This window comes from Caenorhabditis remanei, chromosome II, assembly GCF_010183535.1.
Source record: "Caenorhabditis remanei strain PX506 chromosome II, whole genome shotgun sequence".
NCBI classification, from domain to species: Eukaryota; Metazoa; Nematoda; class Chromadorea; order Rhabditida; family Rhabditidae; genus Caenorhabditis; species Caenorhabditis remanei.
The window spans coordinates 1,966,219-1,986,550 of record NC_071329.1 but is presented as its reverse complement, the minus strand read 5'-3'; the positions used below and the strand labels follow the sequence as shown (position 1 = coordinate 1,986,550).

Genomic DNA, 20,332 nt, shown 5'->3' with positions numbered 1-20,332 from the left:
GTTGCTTTTTTTTTCTCCTGCCTTCGTGTTGCTTAATAAAAAAATGGATACATACATGTTGGGGAGAGGAGAGGCTGACTCTTTTAAATTATTCAAGCTTTTTTCATCATATGCTAATGTACACCCATTTATTCTGGAGCGCGGAAAGGAGGAGTCATCCTAAACTTTCTAAAACATGAAAAAAATAGACGAACTCCACTAAAATCCATTGAAAATCTTGTAAAAATGAAACAAAAAAGAAAACAAAGAAATCTTCCGTTGCGGGGAATCGAACCCCGGCCTTATGGGTGAGAGCCATAAATCCTAACCACTAGACCACAACGGAGTGCGAAGAACTAGGTCGGCGAGTGCGTATAGGAAAGTGCGCCTCGTCGTGGTGGCCTAACTTTTCCCAATATGAGATTTCTAGGCCACCCGAACTGAAATGTAAATATGACGTATTTTCGAGTCGTTTATTTCGAAAATTTGACAAATTTGAGATGACAACTACATAGTAGCAAAAGAGATATGTATGTCATGTCAATGTGACATTTGGAAAGAGACATATGTCTGTCTGTCTGTCTCTTTCGATGTCCAGTTTCAAGAATAAAAAAGTGAGTTTAAAATGCAATAAAAAGTTAGAATACAGAATCAGATAATTGTCATAATCTTATAAGAAGATGAAACCGGCGATTGCCGCCGAAAAACGCCTGTTTGTTACTGTGTCATAACTTTTACCCATAACTTTGTGTTTGTCCGGAAGGTTATACTGAATTTTAGTGATGTTAAAAAAATTGTATTACAAAAAAGTTTATAAAAACTGATGGTGAGTACAGAGATATTCAGATAATTGTCACAATCTTATCCAAAATCTTTGCCTTCGCCTTGTCAGACAACTCATTATAGCCGTCGGAAGCTTTCAGTTGTTTCGTCTTTTGAATAGTATCCAATTCCTTGATCATCTTCTCCAACAGCTCCTCCATTCCATACTTATCAGCCATCCACAACAATTTTTCATTTTCTATTTTAGTGTTATTCAGAAGATGATATTCCACGTGGTAGATGGCAGATGGGACCAGGAATCGATCGGCAAGCTCCAGTATCTTTGGAACGGTTTTGTCTGGAAATAAGGTTATCTTAAGGTTGGGAAAATAATATAACCAATAAAAATACCATTTGGGAAAATAGGTTTTGGATGGATCGTGCTGAGAAGTAGCCCGATTTCATCGTAAGACACATCTTTAATAGGGATTTCGTTCATGTTTCCTTCTTTAAAGTTTGATGAAAACAGCGCACAGAAGAAGTCGGAGTGATACGACAGAAACTGAAAAATGTCATTGAAGAAACAGTAGAATGATCAGGAAGTTTAGGAAGCATTCTTTTTTTTAATGACTTTAAAATGTTTATCATCAAGGAATGTGTTAAAACCAGGGTAGGTTGACATCGCTATATGTTAACTTTGGGGAAGGTCAGATACCGCAACCGACTTTGTCTCTCAACCGTTCTTACTTTCTTTAAAGAAAAGAACACTCACTCCTTTATTCACATAAAACTTCATCAACCCATTTACTTCCAGTACCGCGTCATTCGTTTCAGATGGTAGAAACAGTTCATTATTACAATAAAACTGTTTTACAACAATTGGCAAAAGAGAATATTCAAATTGAAGGAGTTCTGGAACTGAAGTGTTCGGGAATCGTTGAACAATTAGATTTTGATTCATTGACAAATTGACCGAAATAACTATCTCTTTTGACCTCTTCACAATAATTTCTCCAGTGAATCCAATAACCATTCTGACATTCAGTTGGTTCCAATTGAAAATCCATGAAACACAAACTTCTTGTGGTGTAGTTCTTGTTTTAACCTCACTGAAAGTAAAATTATTGCGTAATTATGTAAGTAAAATAGCGTCTTACCACTCCAACCCATTACTTTTGCTAATTTCATGAATTACATAATTATCACTACACATTATGATTTTGTTCGAAGAGTTGTGCTTGAAAACTACAATAGACATTGTTTCAGAAAAAGTTTAAATAGATTTTTTAAAAAATTTGAAATATGAGAATTTATGGGGTTGAATATTTGAGAGTGAGCAATAATAAATAAAAAGAAACTTTTTATTGCTTGATATTATGATGCAAATATCAAATATTGTTATCACTGGAAGTTTTTGCTGTTTGTGCTAGAATGAGTAACTGACCCGGGAAAGGTAAAAAACTGAGACATTTTGAAATTTTTAGACATGCAGGGCTATTTATCAATGTGGATTTTCAGTGACATGTTTTAAAATTGTATTTTTTAGTTTTATATCGATTTGTTTTTTTTCATTCTATAATTCCTCGACACGTATTCCTCCCAAACTGTGTGCAACACTGTTTACCTTTCAGAAGAACTCTCACTCGCCTTCATCATAAACCAGAAAAACTATCTCATCGATAGGAATGTTTGATTTTTAAAAGTTCTTCTAAAAACACTTTTTAAATCATTCTTTCTTTATACTTTGCTGCTGCAATGTCGTATGAAGCCATTCGATTCAAATCTGCGGACAAAATCATAAGTACTACTACTGATTATTCTGCTCTGGACACTAGTGAAACTAATGGATTGTCATGGTAAGACCTTGGTTTGATTATGATTTCCAGTTTCAGAACTTTTCTTACAGCGTGGCTAAAACCAAAACAACTCCACAAGAAACTTTTGTTTGTTGGACCTTTGATTGGAACCAACTGATTGCTGATAGAGTCATCGGATTCACTGGAGAAATTATTGTGAAGAAACCATCAGAGATAGTTATTCCAGTAAATTTGTTCAAGAATAAAAAAGAGATAGTTCACAAGTTTTTGGAAATTCCAACTCCTGTAAACCTTCAGTTTGAGTACTCACTTTTACCAATTCTGTCAACTGAAATATACGATCAGATGTTTTTACCTTCCGCGAAGAATGACGCAATACTGGAAGTGGATGGGTTAAAGTTGTCTGTTAATAAAGCAGTAAGTGTTATACTAAAGAACTCTGTTCACTTTAAAACGCGTCTGTTTCAAAATCGCATTTTTTCCAGTTCCTCTCCTACCACTCTGACTTCTTCTGTGCTCTGTTTTCATCAAACTTTAAAGAAGGAAATATGAACGAAATTCCTATCAAAGATGTGTCTTACGATGAAATCGGGCTACTTCTCAGCACGATTAACCCAAAACCTACTTTCCCTAACGGTACTTTTATTGGCTATATTATTTTTCCAATCTTAAGTTACCCTTATTTCCAGACAAAACCGTTCCAAAGATACTGGAGCTAGCCGATCGATTCCTGGTCCCATCTGCAATCTACCACGTGGAATATCATCTTCTGAATAACACCAAAATTGAAAATGAGAAGTTGTTGTGGATGGCCGATAGATATGGAATGGAGGAGCTTTTGGAGAAGATGATCAAGGAATTGGATTCTATTCAGAAGGCGAAACAACTGAAAGCTTCCGATGGCTATGAAGAATTGTCTGACAAGGCGAAGGCAAAGATTTTGGATAAGATTATGACAATTATCTGAATATCTCTGTACTCAAAATCAGTTTTTATAAACTTGTTTGTAATACAATTTTTTTAGCATCACTAAAATTCAGTATAACCTTCCGGACAAACACAAAGTTATGGGTAAAAGTTATGAATCACAGTAATAAATGGGCGTTTTTCGACGGCAATCGCCGGTTTCATCTTCGGCAATTGCCACCAAAATGAAACCGGCGTTTGCGGCAAGCACAATTTTCAAAATTGCTTCTGACGCCGGTTTTTTATCATTTTCATTCATTTTCGGTATATTTTCTCTTCAAAAAAGCGGCGTTTGACGCAATTAACACTCCTATGTATGATTCAAGTTTGCAACAGAGCGTCGTTGCATACCCCTATGAATATATTGATTTAGACGGTAAACACTTGAGAACATTCTGGACTACGCTGCCTGCACATTACCTCCCCCAGTAGTATTGATTCTTCAAACAATATGACCCCCTTCAAACTGCTCTACACCCCACTTACTGTATTTCAAAAAGTTATCAAGTTAATGGAGATTTTAGAGATGTAAGTTGAAAGTTCTGAAATTGAGTTAGCAGAGAATAAGTATTCAAAAATTGCAGATTCGAGTTGTCACAGACATCAAAGCGAATGTTTGCTTGTATTAAATACACGAAGAGAAAAATTGAGCCGATTAGGATCACCAAAGAAAGATTTGAAAACACCATATGTGTCGTTGAGAGAAAAGGCGAACGAACTGGTCTCACAATTCATTTGGAGGAATGGCAAGCAAATCCAATACGATTTTGGAAATGGGACAAGTTTTGTTTAGGTGTTTGTGAAAAACAAGTGGAAGAAAAAAGTTTCCACTGTAATTATTCAAAGCGAGAAGATATTGATTATTATTTGACCCATTGCTTCAATTACTTGTCGGATCTTTTCAATAATAAAACAATAGCAATTTGGATCAACAGAGATCTGATTAATGAATCCAGATGGCTATTTTCAAACCTTAACTTCGAAGAGTGCAGGTATATTAGAGTGAAAGGACACGAGGCACCTCTTACGAATGGTGACATGTCAAACCTATTGGAATCACTCAAACCGTCATTCCAGATTTCTATCGAATGTGCTTTAGATAAAAGGTTTTCGGAGGAAACCGTAAGTTTTTTTTGTTTTTCATCATTTTTTCATCATTTTTTCAATCCACAAAGAGTCATTTTTCAGATTCTCAACCTACCAAGAGTTATGATTTGGCATGCAGAACGGATCACGTATTACGATTTATTGAATATGGAATGCGAAGTGGCTGAATTTGAGAATCATCTATTTACAGAGGAAGACGTCAAGAAGTTTATAAACCATTGGTTGGCTGGAAATAATCCAAAACTGATTCGACTCAGACTCGGAAACTTCGAGTCACTGCCAGATTGGGAGAACATTTTGGAGGGGGTAGAATACGAAAAGTGGGATGGAAGGAGACGACCAGAAAGTTACGAGTAAGACAACAGAAATAAATTAGACTCCTCCCACTTATTAGTTTTCAGGATAAGCTATACACATCTGATAGAAGAAGTGTATTGTCGGAACGGACTTGATTTCATTAGAGACGACGGAACGGTTGGGACTCTGGTGCATCTCTTCGGGTCTATTGATTTTGTAGTATGGAAAAATTTGAAGTGACTATGATATTTTAAGGTATTCTGACGAAACCCTAAGTCGATCCCGACTCTCAGTTTTTTCTCTCGTTTATGAGGAATATTTAACCCATAGAAAGTCATTATTTTCAGATTCATCTGTTGTCTCTTTACGACAACACTCACTCGCCGCCACCGCTGCCACAACGACACTCCTGCCCCATTTCGTCCTATATAAGCCTACGTTTCTATGATTCTAGGCAGTTCTTACGGGGTCTATACCCCGTTTTCCCGCTTGTTATCCCTTTTTACTCTTTCCGTATAATTTTGAGATCTTTAATAAATTAGTGATTTGAATACAATTGTTTTCTCGTTATTAGTCTACAATGCACTGAAAAATCATTTTAGGTAAGTTTTGAAAAAAAAAACTTTTCTAATTTCAACTTTAAATTTTCAAATTATCAGTAAAGCGTAAAACTAGCTGATTTTTTCAAAGAATTTTATTATTTTGATAAAACGTCATAGTACAATACAACAAAAACATTGAGTAATTTCCTCCTTCTTAATCCACATACTTCAATAATTTGTTCTCCCGTGTCAGGTACTCATTGTTGATCAAATCCAGGATTGATACTTTGATTAATGCAGCAGTCGGTTTAAAGCGCCCAGAAAGTTGAGTTATCGCCTCGTGGATCAGTTCCGAGTGAGACATCTGTTTGCGAACTTTCATGATGCGCACGATGCAGGCCTGAAAAGAAGGAAATGCAATTTTGAAATATTGAAAGTAATTTGGTTGGAACGCTGAACCCACGAGGATTCTAAATCTGTTTCAAAATTTTGCGAAAGTCGAGAAAAAGCTGGGTTACACAGCTTCAAATTTTTGGGAGTTTTCGTTAAAACTTTTTGAAAAGCCATCAAACTCAAAGCTGCAAATAAGACGGTTGAAATTTCAAAAGTGCAGATAATTGAAGAAAATAATTCAAACATTTTTGGATCACTTCATTAATACTGTTTTTTTTCTTTCCCGAGTTTATGCCGCTAGAAAACAGAATATAAAGCAGATTTATTCAAAATCCAACAGTTTCCTTTTTATCTTAACAGACCACATATTTAACATGGGAATGACCCGGAGTGTCCCCCCTGAAATCTTCCCATATTTTGTACATAAGTAGTGTCTGACGTTACTAAGAAAAATCCGAAATTATAGCTGCGCTCTCGGAGGTTTGGTAGAGTTACACAACTTTTTTGAAAATTTTCAAAAATTTCGATGTCTCCACTTTGAGAACTCGTAACTTTTTGAGTTTTTGAGCTACCGTGATGATTTTAGGCTCATTCGATAGGTAATAACACCGACTTTAAAAAATTATTTTTGAGCACTTACTAAAAACATAGCCTGCTGAGCTGCAGTTGGAAGTGTGAAAAAATCGTCTGTGTGAGATAACGATAAATGCCGAATTTCGACATTCGGGGAACTGGGGACTACCACCTGCATACTCCTTACTCCAAGTTATGTCTGAATACGTGTCCAAATATAGGTCGAGCCTTTGAGTAACGGGAGTTATTTTAGTTCTAAACAGTTCTAGTTCCCCGATTGTCGAAATTCGGCATTTATCGTTATCTCACACAGACGATTTTTTCACACTTTCAACTGCAGCTCAGCAGGCTATGTTTTTTAGTAAGTGCTCAAAGATAATTTTTTGAAATCGGTGTTATTACCTATCGAATGAGCCTAAAATCATCACGGTAGCTCAAAAACTCAAAAAGTTACGAGTTCTCAAAGTGGAGACATCGAAATTTTTGAAAATTTTCAAAAAAGTTGTGTAACTCTACCAAACCTCCGAGAGCGCAGCTATATTTTCGGATTTTTCTTAGTTACGTCAGACACTACTTATGTCCAAATATGGAAAGATTTCAGGGGGGACACTCCGGGTCACTCCCATGTAAGTGAAAAAGATGGAGCAGATTTATTAAAATACCAGCCTGGCTGTCGTTTTTTTTGTTCTCATTTCTCAAAATTTGCGGACATTGGGACAGATGGGCAAATAAATATAACAGAAGTTTTCTACATTTGTTACGTTTAAGTATTGTTCGGTTTCAAATCATCAACACAGCCGATGCGAAGTGAGCAAATTTGAAACCAAAAAGAAAAACTTACGAAATTTCGAAGTTCCACGTGTGCGAAAATGTTGTTTTGACACGCGAACTTTTGATTGTCGACGTAGATTTTTTTTATTGAACATCGAAACAACCAGAATTTTCTCACTTTGCACCGGCTATACAAGTTCGAAATTAAAAATTGAAGCGCTCTAATTGGTAATTTTCGGAAAATTTTGTTGGTAGTGTTTAAATTAGTTTCAGCGTATTCAGATTTTTATTTTTCCTCCTTTATCGAAAAATTAATAATATCTGTAGCTTGGTGTTGGATGAGATATTTTAAATTTCAGAATTCTCATTTTTTACCTTCTCAACATACCGCCGTTCCAGAATTTTCACTTTTCAATTTCTGCCCTAAAACCACGAACAACGGATGAGTTGGAACTCAAGGGAAAACTAACAAAATTTAACAAAACAAAATTTATTTTTTCTGTCCAAATTTTTCAAATTCAAAAATCTGCTCCAAAATAAAATTCACGTGAAACTTTTTCTTTTTTCAGATCTTCAATATTGGTCCAGAATTTGTAACTTGGAAAATCGGCCCCGTCCATATGTATTTTTTCTGTCCATTTTTTATGTTTTAATAAATCTGCTCCATCTTTTTATAGTCTGAGTCCATTTATTATCATGATTCTTGAAAAGTTGGCATAAATCTGCTCTAATTTGGAAATTGCAGCAGTAATTAATGATTTTTTTACGAATCAAGTAGATTTTCTAAATTTTTCAATTCCAGAACCATAATTTAAACCTATTTTGAAAATTTAAAAGTATCACTGCTTAAAAAAACAGATATTTCTTAATTTCACACTTTCAAGTAGTAAAATCGAAACTTTTGAAATATGAAGCATCTTATATCTTGGTTCAGTTTGACGCTAGAAAAATTTTGAATCAAATTTAGAAGCTTCACATTTTCAGCTTTTGAGAAACACCGGATTTGAAAGTTTTGCTATTATTGCTACCGTGTTCAAAATTGTTCTAGAATAAATGACGCGAGTTTCACAATGCCTGGTATCTCGGCTCACATTAATGTTTCCAAAATTTTTAGAAATGGATTCAGAATTTTCACGTCCTTTGTACTTTATCAAATTCGAATGTAATTAATATTAAAACGGCTGAAGACGTGAAGATTCTGAATCTGTTTACAAAACTTTTATAACGTCAATATTACCCGAGTTACAAAAGATCTTGTAACTCGGTTATTTTCCCACTTTATTGAAAAATTCAAACGGGATCAGAGTTCTCATATGTTCAGCATTTGAGAAATATCAAATTTAAATTTATTTGCTAAGGCAGAAAAACTGAAGACATGAGAATTCTGAATCTGATTTCAATGTTTTCCTTGCATTAGAAGGAGCTCGCGTATCTCGGTTAAGTTTTACGAAAAATATTTTTAATGGATTTAGGATTTTCACATTTTCAGCTTTCTGGAAATTCAAAAACCTTGTTACAAAACTCACCGCAATCATATTCTTTCTATCCTCATCCAGATCCTTCTGAACATTATCCGTTTCCTTCACCGGCTCCGCCTTCATCGTCATTTTCGACAAGTCGACGCGCACCTTCTTATTCGTATAGCCATCATTCAGAGTGATCGTCGCATTGAGTGGCACCTCGTCTCCTTCCAACGCCTTATCCGACTTGAGCACCTGATTCTTGACGAGCGATCCGACGACGGCCTTCGTCGACTTTCCATCCATACCAATCGCCTCCATAATGTGTTCAGCAGTGAACGTCGCCTGCTCATTGAACAACAAAAGCGTACACATTTGTGGTGTTGTCACTCCGAACACGTACTTCTTTCCCTTGAAAGCAGTCGTCGTCACCTCGCCACGACACTGCGAGTAGAGCCATGTAAGACGTCGTCTTTGATGTTTTGCGACATAGTATGCCTCAAAGTCGTCTAATTTTGTGGAAAGATTTTTTGGAATACGTATGGTGCTTTCCGAATGACAGGGCCAGAACCTGGGTGTGAGCACCTTTGCGTTGAACTCGACAAACTTTTTTCCGTCGTCGTCCACCGACTTCTCCTTGAATTCCGACGTCAAATCCTTCGAGACTTGAATGTCTTGGAACATTTTGGTGAGGCGTGTCGTGAACTCGTATCCGCATGTGTCGGTAAGTTTTTGGATAAACGCCGACTCGGCTTCGACGGATGCAGAGTGCTCGGTGATCAATCTTCTGCTCAGCATTTGTGTGTAGAATTTGAGGAAGACGTCCTTGTCCTCGAGATATTTGAAGATGGTCATCTGGAAGAAATGGGGAGGGTTAAGAATTAGGTCTAATGTGCGATTTACACACATTTTAAGAGCGCCGACTCTCAATGGAGCAAGCATTCTCAGTAAAGCTCAAAATTTCAGTAGAGCGCGAATTCAGGTTCTCAGTTGAGCGCATTAGCATTTTGTCAAATTTCTGGTTTGTAAAGATTTTCGATTGGGCGACGATTTTTTGTAAAACACACTTGCATTCCCCCACAACTCAAATTCTCAGTAAAGATTTTCAGTAGAGTTTTGTGAAATTTAAGATCTCACAAGGGAATTGACTTTCCGTATGCGTTCAGATTTCTTTATAAATTTGCACTCTGATAGTTTCGAATATACTATTTTGAAAGGAGATAGTCAAAAAGTGCAAAGCTCCCGAATAGTTGGATTTTTTTTGCTCCGAAAGTTTGCTCATTTTTCATCATAGAAAACACGAGTGTCATTTCGTTAGGAGTATCGGGTTTGTAAGGGCCACTAGCTGCCCTCTCGGCCACCAGCTGGATGCACAGGTGGTTCGCGATGGAAGCATTGTGCGTTGTTGGTTTTTGCGGTGTCGAATATGGGAGTCATAGGAAACTTATGTGCTAGTTATATGCCTGGTATATGGAAGCATGGAAGCATATATGACCCACGCGCGATCCGTGTTTTCTTGCAGTTCATCATGTCTACCGACAGCTCGTACGATGCCCTCGCCCACTAATTCAGCCATTATAATGTGTTGCTACTTTGCTATTCCATTCCGAGTCTGTTCAGCTCTATTCTTTATGACACATTAATTTTCTCCGTTTTCAGTTTTCATTGAAAACAAATTACGACTATACTTTCAGAAACAAAAATACGAATAGTTTTAGAGAAAGCACAGAAAGCTATAACTTATTTCCTTTTTCTTTCATTCCATTTCTTACCAAAAAAACAGAAATGAATCAATGAATCAAAAAAGTTTAAATCAGCTAATCAATGAAATGAATGTTTTTTGAAAGCCTCTCGGCACAGTGACGAGCTTCTTACTTTTCTTACTTCGTCTTGACAAAAACTTACCGTCTTACCTTTTTCCATCTAAAAATAATTATTATAGCCAATCCGAAGTAAGAAAAAAAAAAGACGCTCTTACTTTCATGGAATAAGATAACTTTATCGTTTCATTTCATTGAGCTTTTCCTAAAAAATCGAGATTCAGCTTGAAAATTAAAATTATACTTTTCGGACATTAATTAAAAATTAATTTTTATTTAGTCGTAATTTGTTTTCAGAAAAATTTGACAAAAAGTGCATGCAAATCTTCGAAAACGGAGAAAATTATGAAAATGTCATTGAAAAAAAAATGCAGTTTCAATTACGATAAACAACACGCCAAGGTGTAATGGCGGAGTGTCGTTGCAAGTTTCAGGTTTACGGTGAAAACATGGATCCTATATGCGAGCTATATGGAAGCACGCAGGATCCGTGCCGCAAGCACCACGCCTCGAAGCATATCACTTCCGCGTGCGAAGCACATCGTTTTATGCGAGCACATGGGAGGTTATATGCTTCCATTTTGAATATGCCCCATATAGCATCCATCGCGAACCACCTGTGTGGCCACGTGACAGTGTGGGGGACTGGTAGGAGGAAGGTCTGGGGATCGTCTCCTACCCCTTGTTGTTTTTTGTTTGCTTTTTGAAAATCGGCTATAAACTGTTAATTACAGCTTTTTCGAACTATTCTATAAAGTTTTATTTCGTTTTGGACGGTGTTCTACCTTATCTGAACATTTGGAGAGAAAAATGTTTTTGAGAAAATTTTATGTTCTCATAGTCTCATTCATCTCCTCATAGTTTACCCACTCATTTTTGAAAGCTTGTCAACCAAATTTTCTGATTTATTCTCGAACCAGAGATTTCTTTAAAATGAGATTATGAGAACATAAAATTTTCTGAAAATTTTTTTTTCCAAATGCTCAGATAATGTAGAAAACCGTTCAAAAAGGAAGAAAACTTCATAGAATAGTTCAAAAAAGCTGTAATTAACATTAAAAAAGGGATAGGAGACGATCCCCAGACCTTCCTACTACCAGTCCCCCACACTGTCACGTGGCCATCCAGCTGGTGGACGAGAGGGCAGCTTGTGGCCTTTACAAACCCGATACTCCTAACGAAATGACACTCGTGTTTTCAATGATGAAAAATGAGCAAACTTTCGGAGCAAAAAAAATCCAACTATTCGGGAGCTTTTCACTTTTTGACTATCTCCATTCAAAATAGTAGATTCGAAACTATCAGGGTGCAAATTTATAGAGAAATCTGAATTCTCAATTCTCTTTCAGGGGAGCGCCCTTATTAGATTCTCACTAGTCAGTAGAGCGCGTTTGCAGTCTCGTAAAATTTAGATTCTTAATAGAACGCCTTTCCAACGTTCTCAGTGAAGCGTTAATTTTTGATAGAGTGCATTTGCAGTATCGCCAAAGTTAAATTTTCAGTAAAGCGCACTTGCATTCTTTCTTGAAAAAAAACTTTTTTTAAAATTCAAAACTTTTTCAAAAAACTTCGAATTTCTACAGGAGTCGGGCAAAGCGTCAATTCAATATGGTTTCATCAGTAGAACGCACTTCCATCTTCTCGAAACTCAATATCTCAGTGGAGCGCAGTACCATTTTCGGTTAACCTCAAAATCAAAACAACGGCTGCTAGAAGTTCAGTAGAGCGCAGATGCATCCTCACAAGGTTTTGGTTCTTACTAGAGCACGGATTCTCCCGCTCATGTTCTCAATAGATTTTCCCACTCTGTCCCCAAATCTCAAAAACCCACCACTTTCTTCTGGCTATCGTCCATCTCATTCTCATCCGGCATCTTCGCACTCTTCCTGAACAACTGATCACAATATCTGGACAACAGCTCCGACGACTTCAACGGCTGCAACTGTGGTGGCGCTCGCAACGTCACCGCGTTCTTATTGACAAACTCGATCGCCGCACTATCCAACGACTTCATGAATCCGGGTTCTTTGCTGAACGATCGATCCACCAGTCCTTGATATCTCTCGTGCACTTCCCACAGGGTGCTCATATAGAGCTTCGGGTCGTTGAACGCCTCCGCAGCCACACGTTCCAACGCATCCAATCCCTCCTTCTGGACGTGCTCTTTGAGCGCTTTACGTAGAGCTGGCAACCCATTCTCGACACGAAGACACATTCTGTACATTCTCGCGAGATGATCGTCCATCTTATCCATAAGAAGTCTTCCGAAATGCGCTTGAATAAATTCCAGCTGCTTCGTGATCATCACATCGTTGCAACACCCGGATAGTGGTGTCCCCGTCGACGAGTGGAGGCAGAGTGTCACTCGATTATCCTCCTGTTGGATTCTCGTCTCCACCTTGATCAGGTAATCCGTGCAAGACCCATTCTCCATATGGAACACGCTAACCTCATTGGTATAGAAATCGCGTGTCGCCTCGATGAACTTCTTCTCAAACGAGTTTTTGTAGATATCCAGTTTCTTCGCCTCCCTCTCCATCGCCGATACCGTATCATCGAGCCCAAGCTCCACCAGATTCTCCACGACCGCCGAGATGAACCGCTTATTGATTGTGTGACCGGTACGCTCCAGCCGAACCAGCTCCAACATCGCCGGAATAATCTTGTGCTCGAGTGTATCGAATATATCACGCTTCCAGAGCACCATACTCAGCATATAAACCATATATCTCTCCTTGCGACCCTTATCAATCTCACCACGAGTCCAGTTATCGATTTTAACGAAAATTGCGGAAAGAGCGTCGGATGCTTCACTATAACGACTCCAATATTGTACATACATTTCGAGAAGTTCGTTCCCTTTGTAAACTTCTGCACATTTGTGTATTTTGTTGAGGTGATTTTCGATGAAGTTCGAGATTCCAGAATAGATTGCGATGTAGGTTTCACGACTCATTCCCACTCCAAAACGTTTGTTGATCGTCCTGAAATTTTGAAACAATGAAATATTAGTAGCTTTTGATATTGAAGGTTTAGAAAAGAAACGTAATTAAAAATTTGTAAAAAATAGAACTTGGTGTAGAAAAATTCCTTATAAGGGAATTGCCTTTCCGTATGCGTTAAGATTTCTCTTTAAACTTGCACACTGACGGTTTCGAATCTACCATTTTTTGCTCTGCCGGTTTTCTCATTTTTCATCATAGAAAACACGAGTGCCAATTCGTTAGGAGTATCGGGTTTGTAAGGGCAACTAGCTGCCCTCTCGGCCACCGCTGGATGGCCACGTGACAGTGTGGGGGACTGGTAGGAGGAAGGTCTGGGGATCGACCCACTCCCCTTTTATATTTTTTGCTTTTTGAAAACCGTCAATAAAATGTTAGTATTTTTTCATGGTCTCATTGGGAAATTCCTGGTCAGCCCGGCTCGGGCCGGGCTGACAAAAAATGTGCACAATTTTTTCACAAATTTTTTGAAATTTTTATTAAAAAATAGTCTAATTTCTAATTTCTACAGGAGCCGGCCCGGCTCGGCCCGGAATTTACTATCCTTGTCATTCATCTCCTCATATTTTACCCAATCATTTTGGAAAGCTTGTCAACCAATTTTTCTCATTTATTCTCGAATCAGAGATTTCTTTAAAATGAAAGAGGCCCTGTACAGTAAGATAATTAGGCATTCCTACGCAAAATCAAAATTAATTAGAGAATAACCATAGAGGCGAGTTCACCATAAAATTTTCTCAATTTTTTTTCTCTCCAAATGTTCAGATAATGAAGAAAACCGTCCAAAACGGAATAAAACTTTATAGGATAGTTCGAAAAAGATGTGATTAACAGTTTATAGCCGATTTTTAAAACAAACAAAAAACAACAAGGGGTAGGAGACGATCCCCAGACCTTCCTCCTACCAGTAACCCACACTGTCACGTGGCCATCCAGCTAGTGGCCGAGAGGGCAGCTAGTGGCCCTTACAAACCCGATACTCCTAACGAAATGACACTCGTGTTTTCTATGATGAAAAATGAGCAAACTTTCGGAGCAAAAAAAATCCAACTATTCGGGAGCTTTTCACTTTTTGACTATCTCCATTCAAAATAGTAGATTCGAAACTATCAGGGTGCAAATTTATAGAGAAATCTGAACGCATACGGAAAGTCAATTCCCTTGTGAGAAATAAGCATACATTGCCTAGAAAGTATTCAAAATTATGGAGCTATCGAACACGTGGCATAGAAAAAACATGGTCTAGAAAATTTGTCGAAACCAGCAGTTTTTTTTTTTCAAAACAAAACCGTTTCAAAATCAGACGTTGTAGAAACAAGGCGACTCACGACTAAACAGAACCGTGACGTTTTGAAACCGCGTAAAAACTCAGATATTCATGTAAAATTACCATTTTTGGCATTTCGATTAAAGATTTTTGTTGTAAGAAAGCAATTTTTTTGCTGCTTTCAAATATTCATTCTGTTTTTACAATGAGTACAAAAGTGAGTATTATCATTGCAAAAACTGAATATAGATTCAGGAACAGTGTGAAATTTTTTATATTTCCTAGTAAGAAATACGAGCCTAACAGGTTCCAAAACTCACGCGGAATGACTCCAGATTTGAGTAGACGTGATCTCGTCGTCCGAAAATAGATTAATGAGCACTTCGTCGAGCCATTCCATGGTCATCTTTCCTTTAAATAAAAAAATAAATAAAGAATAATGTACGGGGAGGCTTTGATTTTGAAACGAAATATAAGATACAGCAAAATTTATTTTGGAATTTCGGAAAGTTTAATTTTTAGTCATCTACTTTCATGGCTAATTTTGATTCAAGCATTTAATAGCATCGTTTGGTTATTTCTGAAAAAAAACAGAAGACTCCAAAACTGGAATTATTTCACCATCAATTTTTTGGAATTTTCTGAGAGTTTCTTATTAACCGTGACGTTTTGAAACTGTAGTATTTCAAAACCAGCTATTTTACAACCGGAACATTCCGACACCAAAACGTAAATCTCTAGATTTCGAAAGAGCTGGAAATCAGCTTGGGAAGAAACAACGATATTCGTGTTCCCTATTCGGCTAAAAATAAAGACTAAAAACTGATTGACGGTTATGCTTGTACTTCATCAAATATAGTTTTTAAATTTCCGGTTTATAATTCCAATTTTTGGCAGTTTCTCAGAGACTAGTACACATATCTTCTAAAAATTACATAACTTGGACTTTGATAAATTAATCAGAAAAATAAAATTGAAGCAACTTGTGCCAAGTCACTTTACCGGAAAGGTTTTTTGATTGAAAATAGATAAGTAAAGTTTGAAAATATCGCGAAAAAGTGGAGATATTTAAAAAGACAACAAGAGTGGGTATGTTGAGTTGAAAAATGAGGAAAAATAGAAAATAAATCGAAACTGCTAAAAACTGTAGATTTTTGAAGATTGTTTCAGTGAAAAACAATAAAAACGGAGTGAAATTTTGTAGGTCACCAAAGGATCAAACTAAAACTATTTCAGATGTTAAAGAAGTGGACCTGAAAATTCACTTATTTACAAATTAGGGAATATGGATGAAAGATGATTACCGCAACTTTTTTTCACATTGACGAAAAAATTTTTGAAGCAGGGAAGAACATTTACCACGAAATATTCTGTCTTTTTTCGACAAAATCGTTCTGAAATATCTAAAATAGCATTATTGTTTTGAAATATCTGTATTTCTTTAAGTTAGACTTGAATCGGTTGTTTAGCAATGGTGGTTTATAGGGTAGGTTGTTACTGTTCTAGAAAAAATGTTTTTCCAACGGTAAATTTTATTGTCCATCTAAATTATGTTTGTATAAATAAGTTGCATTTTTCTCTATTCTTCCGCGTCTTGGAATTCTTAACTATGAGACTGGTACTTTCAGGCGAATTCTTGAACGTTTGCTCCTAATTTAATGAATAAAAGAGTGTTTGGATATCTGGGGAGATAGACTCTTAAAGATTTTTTTCCAACAATGGGGGTTATTCTATTCCAGAAGCTCATTGAATTTCAGCTGTTTTCCCAAAAATCACAGTTTTTCCCACAAATCAATCAAACCCACAAATTTTTTTTAAAAGGACGGTAAGATTTTTATTATGCGGAACGTGAACATTTATCTAATAGTGAATAATTTTTTTGGAAATGTATAATATGTTTCAATATGTGCCAATTTTTTTTAGAATATCCTGTCAAGCGTTTCTTTTGCAGTACCTCAAATCTGAAATCATACAAGCCACCTTTTGATCTATTCTTCTCCTATTATGATTATACTTCATGTTTTCATTCTCGATGCATTTTAAGTTTATTTGTAATTTGAGTATTTGAAGTCTTAAAATATAAGTTTTTTTCAAACAAAACATTTATTCAAGAAAATTTATTGCAAAAACAGTATTGAAAATCAATGTAGTCGAATTGAAGGCAAAGTTGATACGATCACGTTGGGCTGTACTGAAATAAGAAAAATATTAAAGAAAATATTGCCTAATCTTGATTTGGCTGTTTTCAGTTGCTCACTGAAGAAAAGTTGAAAACGGAATTAGCCAATTTATGAAATTCTCTAGGAATAAAAATAAGCTGTCAACTATCGAAATAACATTCTAAGCATTTGCTTAAAATGTAATTAAGTATACTTCAACTCACCCCCGGTGGCCCTCCCGTCAAACAGAGCACCACGTTTTTAGAAGCGATTTCGGCCACCTTTGAAGATTCATTGAAATTTACAGCGATCCCTGAGAAACCTCCATTCTCGTCAAACACGCCATTTCCAATACTACCGTATTCCAATTTGGCGTACCAGTAGCCATCTGAATGTTTTGTCATTAGAGCGCGTTTCCAATCTCTGACATCAACTCACTCTCATATTCTTCAATAACACCTTCTTCAAATTGAATCTCTTTGTTTTCAGACAACCCGACGCTGATCACTTTTCTTCCTTCGTAATCTCCATAACTCTCACGCGGGTAGTAAGGGAACTGTTCCTCGTCGTTAGGCTTCATCATAATGATGTTCTGGATTTCCTGGGCGGCTTTTACGGTTACCTGAAATATGTACGAGAAATTGGAAACTCCTTCCCCATCAACAGAGCGCACTTACATCAGTAACAGCTCTTGGACACGCCACACTTCTCAAATGAACTTTTGATCCCTTATTCAGTACTTGATGAGCCATATTTCTATTTGCAGCTATGAAATTTTTCTTGACCACAATAGCGAATCCCTCATCTTCTGAGTTGAACGGTTTTGTGGTGTACACATACTTTTTGAGTTGTTTCAGCACGTCTGGCTTCATGGAGGGACAGGCTAAAATAGGGGAATCGTAAAGGGATTTGAAGAGAATGTAAAAGGAGAAAAAATGTATAAAAATCAATATTATGCACGTTAGCTCGCTCAACACACACAGTATTCGCTTTCTTTGCATAGCAGTGATGACAACTCTGGGAAGAATAATTTTCTGGAGGTTTCTATGAAAATACTAGTCCGGGGGACTAGTTCCCAGGTCTTAACCGATGGAAGAATTGGAAATATCACGAAAAAAAAGTTTATTAATTTTGTGGTTCTGTTTGTGGATGTTATATGAAAGCTGAAATAGGGAACATGCATTTTGTAGAATTTCTATTGAATATTTTCTCTGCAAATGATGTTAACTTAATCTCACTGTGTATGATGATCCCGTACAATTTTTTTGTGTTTTTTTTGAATTTTAGATATTGAGCAAACTTCAGAAAAAAACTAGCTTGGAACTGAATTTATAGTTTTTACATTTTAAGATTGCAAATTTAGTTTTATTCGAATAGACAATAAAAGAAAAGAATATGTATTAAACGAAGCCAAGTTGATTATTTGTTTAAAACCCGTAGACCTTGTCAAAACAGGACGAGAAATCAAGAAGTGTTAGGTATGAGTGTACTGAAATTAAAATAATATAACAAAAATTTTAAAGACAAACAGTTTCTCACCCCTTCTGGACCTCCTGTCAAACCCAACACCACATTTTTTGACGCGATCTTGCATTCTCCGTCATCGATTCGAGAAACCAACCCGAAGAACTCACCGTCCACACTGAAAATCCCATTTCCGACGGATCCCTTTTCTAGTTGGGCATAGCAGTAACCGTCTGAGTTATAGAGTTGTTTTGAAAAAACAAGTACGTTCTAATGCTCTTTTAGTTATCAGAAAACTCTCAGAGAATTACTCACTTCTGTATCTCTCGACAATTCCCTCACTGAACTGCACAGTTCTAGTTTCCTGGTCCCAACCCATGCTTATGATCTTCCTTCCAACCTTTTCACCGTAACTTTCGCGAGGGAATTCCGGAAACTTTTCGCCGTCCAGAAGCTTCATCATCATAACGTTTTGGTATTCTTGGGTTTCGAGAACTTTGGCCTAAAAATTATTTTGTGATTTGGCTAACATATGTGAAATCTGTAGAAATGTATAACTGCAAAAACACTTACAACGGTCGTTGAGTTAGTATGCTCGACATGTTTGATATGAACTTTTGCGTCTTTTTTTAGGTCTGAGTGACCTAGGTTACAGTTTGCAGCGATGAAAGAATCATACACAACTATTGCAATGCCAGTCGATTCCCCATCTTTCCCAATAGTTTCATATAAATACTTCTTCATTTGCTCTTTAACTAGGTTTTCTTCTTTCTCCTGAAAAAAAAATTCTGAATTTAAGATCAAAAAAGTGTTGTTTATATTATTTATATTATTGAAAAACTTGAAATTAATTATTTTTGTTTTTCTGACCTCTGCGAGGCTTTATTTTTATACATTAAACTAGAAGTCCACGTCTGATTTTGTGTGCCCGGCAATTTTTTTAACTATTTGAAATTTTAACAAGACTTTGTAAATTGTAAGAAAACAAAAATTGGCTCCGATTCACTTCGAAACTAATCATCCCGCAACCGAAGCTCGCTAAAGAATTCCCACATTTTTGCAGTAACTCTCTGGGGACGACAATAAATTGTCAACTACGAAAATGAATCTACGATTCATCTAAAACTTATCTTACGAAGAAATTAATAACCAGGTCACACACTCTGAAATTTCATTATTTTCGACTGAAAAAAAGGAAAAGTTACAAACTGAGCGGTACTGTATTTCTTCGACCTGGATTTGAGTTTAATACTGTCGGCACTTTTTAAGTAAACGGGAAACTCGGAAAAGTTCCTTGTGTACAACTATTAAAATTTCTCGTTTCGAAACATCCCGGAGCCGTGGCTTTGGAGATGAAATGGATGAATTTAAAAAACAAAAACGGAAGCAAAAATCCAAATTTTGATTGCATACTTGGAGAATAATTACAGTTGCGAGCATAAGTGAGGACAGATTCATACTTCTATGTGTAACTCAGATGAATCGTGTCCGTTTTGCATAATCTTTTTTTTGACAGTTTTTTGAAAAAGTTAACATTTTAAATTTTCTTGTTAATCGATTTTTACTGTCCGTGATTTGAAAATCCAAAAAAAACTTTTTATTTTTCTCTTGAAGTTATTGAGTTTTTGATGTCAGAATGATGAAAAATGCTTAAATATACAAAAAATTATATTGAATTAGTTTCTTAGTTCCTGAGCATCGTGCTAGAGCTCCAGTAGTCAGAAGTACCGTCCTCGGGAAAACCATCATAACTCATCAAAAAATTATCCAAATTAACAGGAAACTTGTACCAAAAGACGTTTTTTGAGTTTTTCTACAAAACTTCATCAAAAATTGTAATTTAAGAAAAAATAATTTTTCAAATTTTTTTCACTCAAAAATTTTCAATTACAATTTTTTCCTAGATTTCCGATGTTTTCTGGCTATAAAACAAATAAAAAACACAAACTTGCG

General features: G+C 36.4%; 6 protein-coding genes across 6 annotated transcripts; 2 read left to right on the top strand and 4 right to left on the bottom strand.

Moving 5' to 3' along the window:
- Window positions 1-821: 821 nt before the first annotated feature.
- GCK72_003996 (uncharacterized protein) lies at window positions 822-1,999 on the bottom strand (the record flags this gene model as incomplete). The annotated part of the gene is made up of 4 exons (XM_053724394.1): window positions 822-1,099; window positions 1,153-1,303; window positions 1,514-1,850; window positions 1,899-1,999. The coding sequence occupies 4 exons, from the start codon at window positions 1,997-1,999 to the stop codon at window positions 822-824; spliced, it is 867 nt and encodes a 288-aa protein (XP_053588588.1).
- Window positions 2,000-2,496: 497 nt separating this feature from the next.
- Window positions 2,497-3,525, top strand: GCK72_003995 (uncharacterized protein; the record flags this gene model as incomplete). The annotated part of the gene is made up of 4 exons (XM_003101537.2): window positions 2,497-2,597; window positions 2,648-2,975; window positions 3,044-3,194; window positions 3,248-3,525. The coding sequence occupies 4 exons, from the start codon at window positions 2,497-2,499 to the stop codon at window positions 3,523-3,525; spliced, it is 858 nt and encodes a 285-aa protein (XP_003101585.2).
- A 450-nt stretch (window positions 3,526-3,975) lies between these two features.
- Window positions 3,976-4,988, top strand: GCK72_003994 (uncharacterized protein; the record flags this gene model as incomplete). Its single annotated transcript, XM_053724393.1, has 3 exons — window positions 3,976-4,052; window positions 4,517-4,646; window positions 4,713-4,988. The coding sequence occupies 3 exons, from the start codon at window positions 3,976-3,978 to the stop codon at window positions 4,986-4,988; spliced, it is 483 nt and encodes a 160-aa protein (XP_053588587.1).
- A 696-nt stretch (window positions 4,989-5,684) lies between these two features.
- On the bottom strand, window positions 5,685-15,162 carry GCK72_003993 (uncharacterized protein; the record flags this gene model as incomplete). The annotated part of the gene is made up of 4 exons (XM_053724392.1): window positions 5,685-5,870; window positions 8,734-9,522; window positions 12,319-13,471; window positions 15,077-15,162. 4 exons carry the CDS (start codon window positions 15,160-15,162, stop codon window positions 5,685-5,687), a joined length of 2,214 nt encoding a protein of 737 aa, XP_053588586.1.
- Window positions 15,163-17,130: 1,968 nt separating this feature from the next.
- Window positions 17,131-17,787, bottom strand: GCK72_003992 (uncharacterized protein; the record flags this gene model as incomplete). Its single annotated transcript, XM_053724391.1, has 3 exons — window positions 17,131-17,303; window positions 17,354-17,537; window positions 17,593-17,787. 3 exons carry the CDS (start codon window positions 17,785-17,787, stop codon window positions 17,131-17,133), a joined length of 552 nt encoding a protein of 183 aa, XP_053588585.1.
- Window positions 17,788-18,389: 602 nt separating this feature from the next.
- GCK72_003991 (uncharacterized protein) lies at window positions 18,390-19,123 on the bottom strand (the record flags this gene model as incomplete). Its single annotated transcript, XM_053724390.1, has 4 exons — window positions 18,390-18,404; window positions 18,455-18,612; window positions 18,695-18,881; window positions 18,953-19,123. 4 exons carry the CDS (start codon window positions 19,121-19,123, stop codon window positions 18,390-18,392), a joined length of 531 nt encoding a protein of 176 aa, XP_053588584.1.
- Window positions 19,124-20,332: the final 1,209 nt, after the last annotated feature.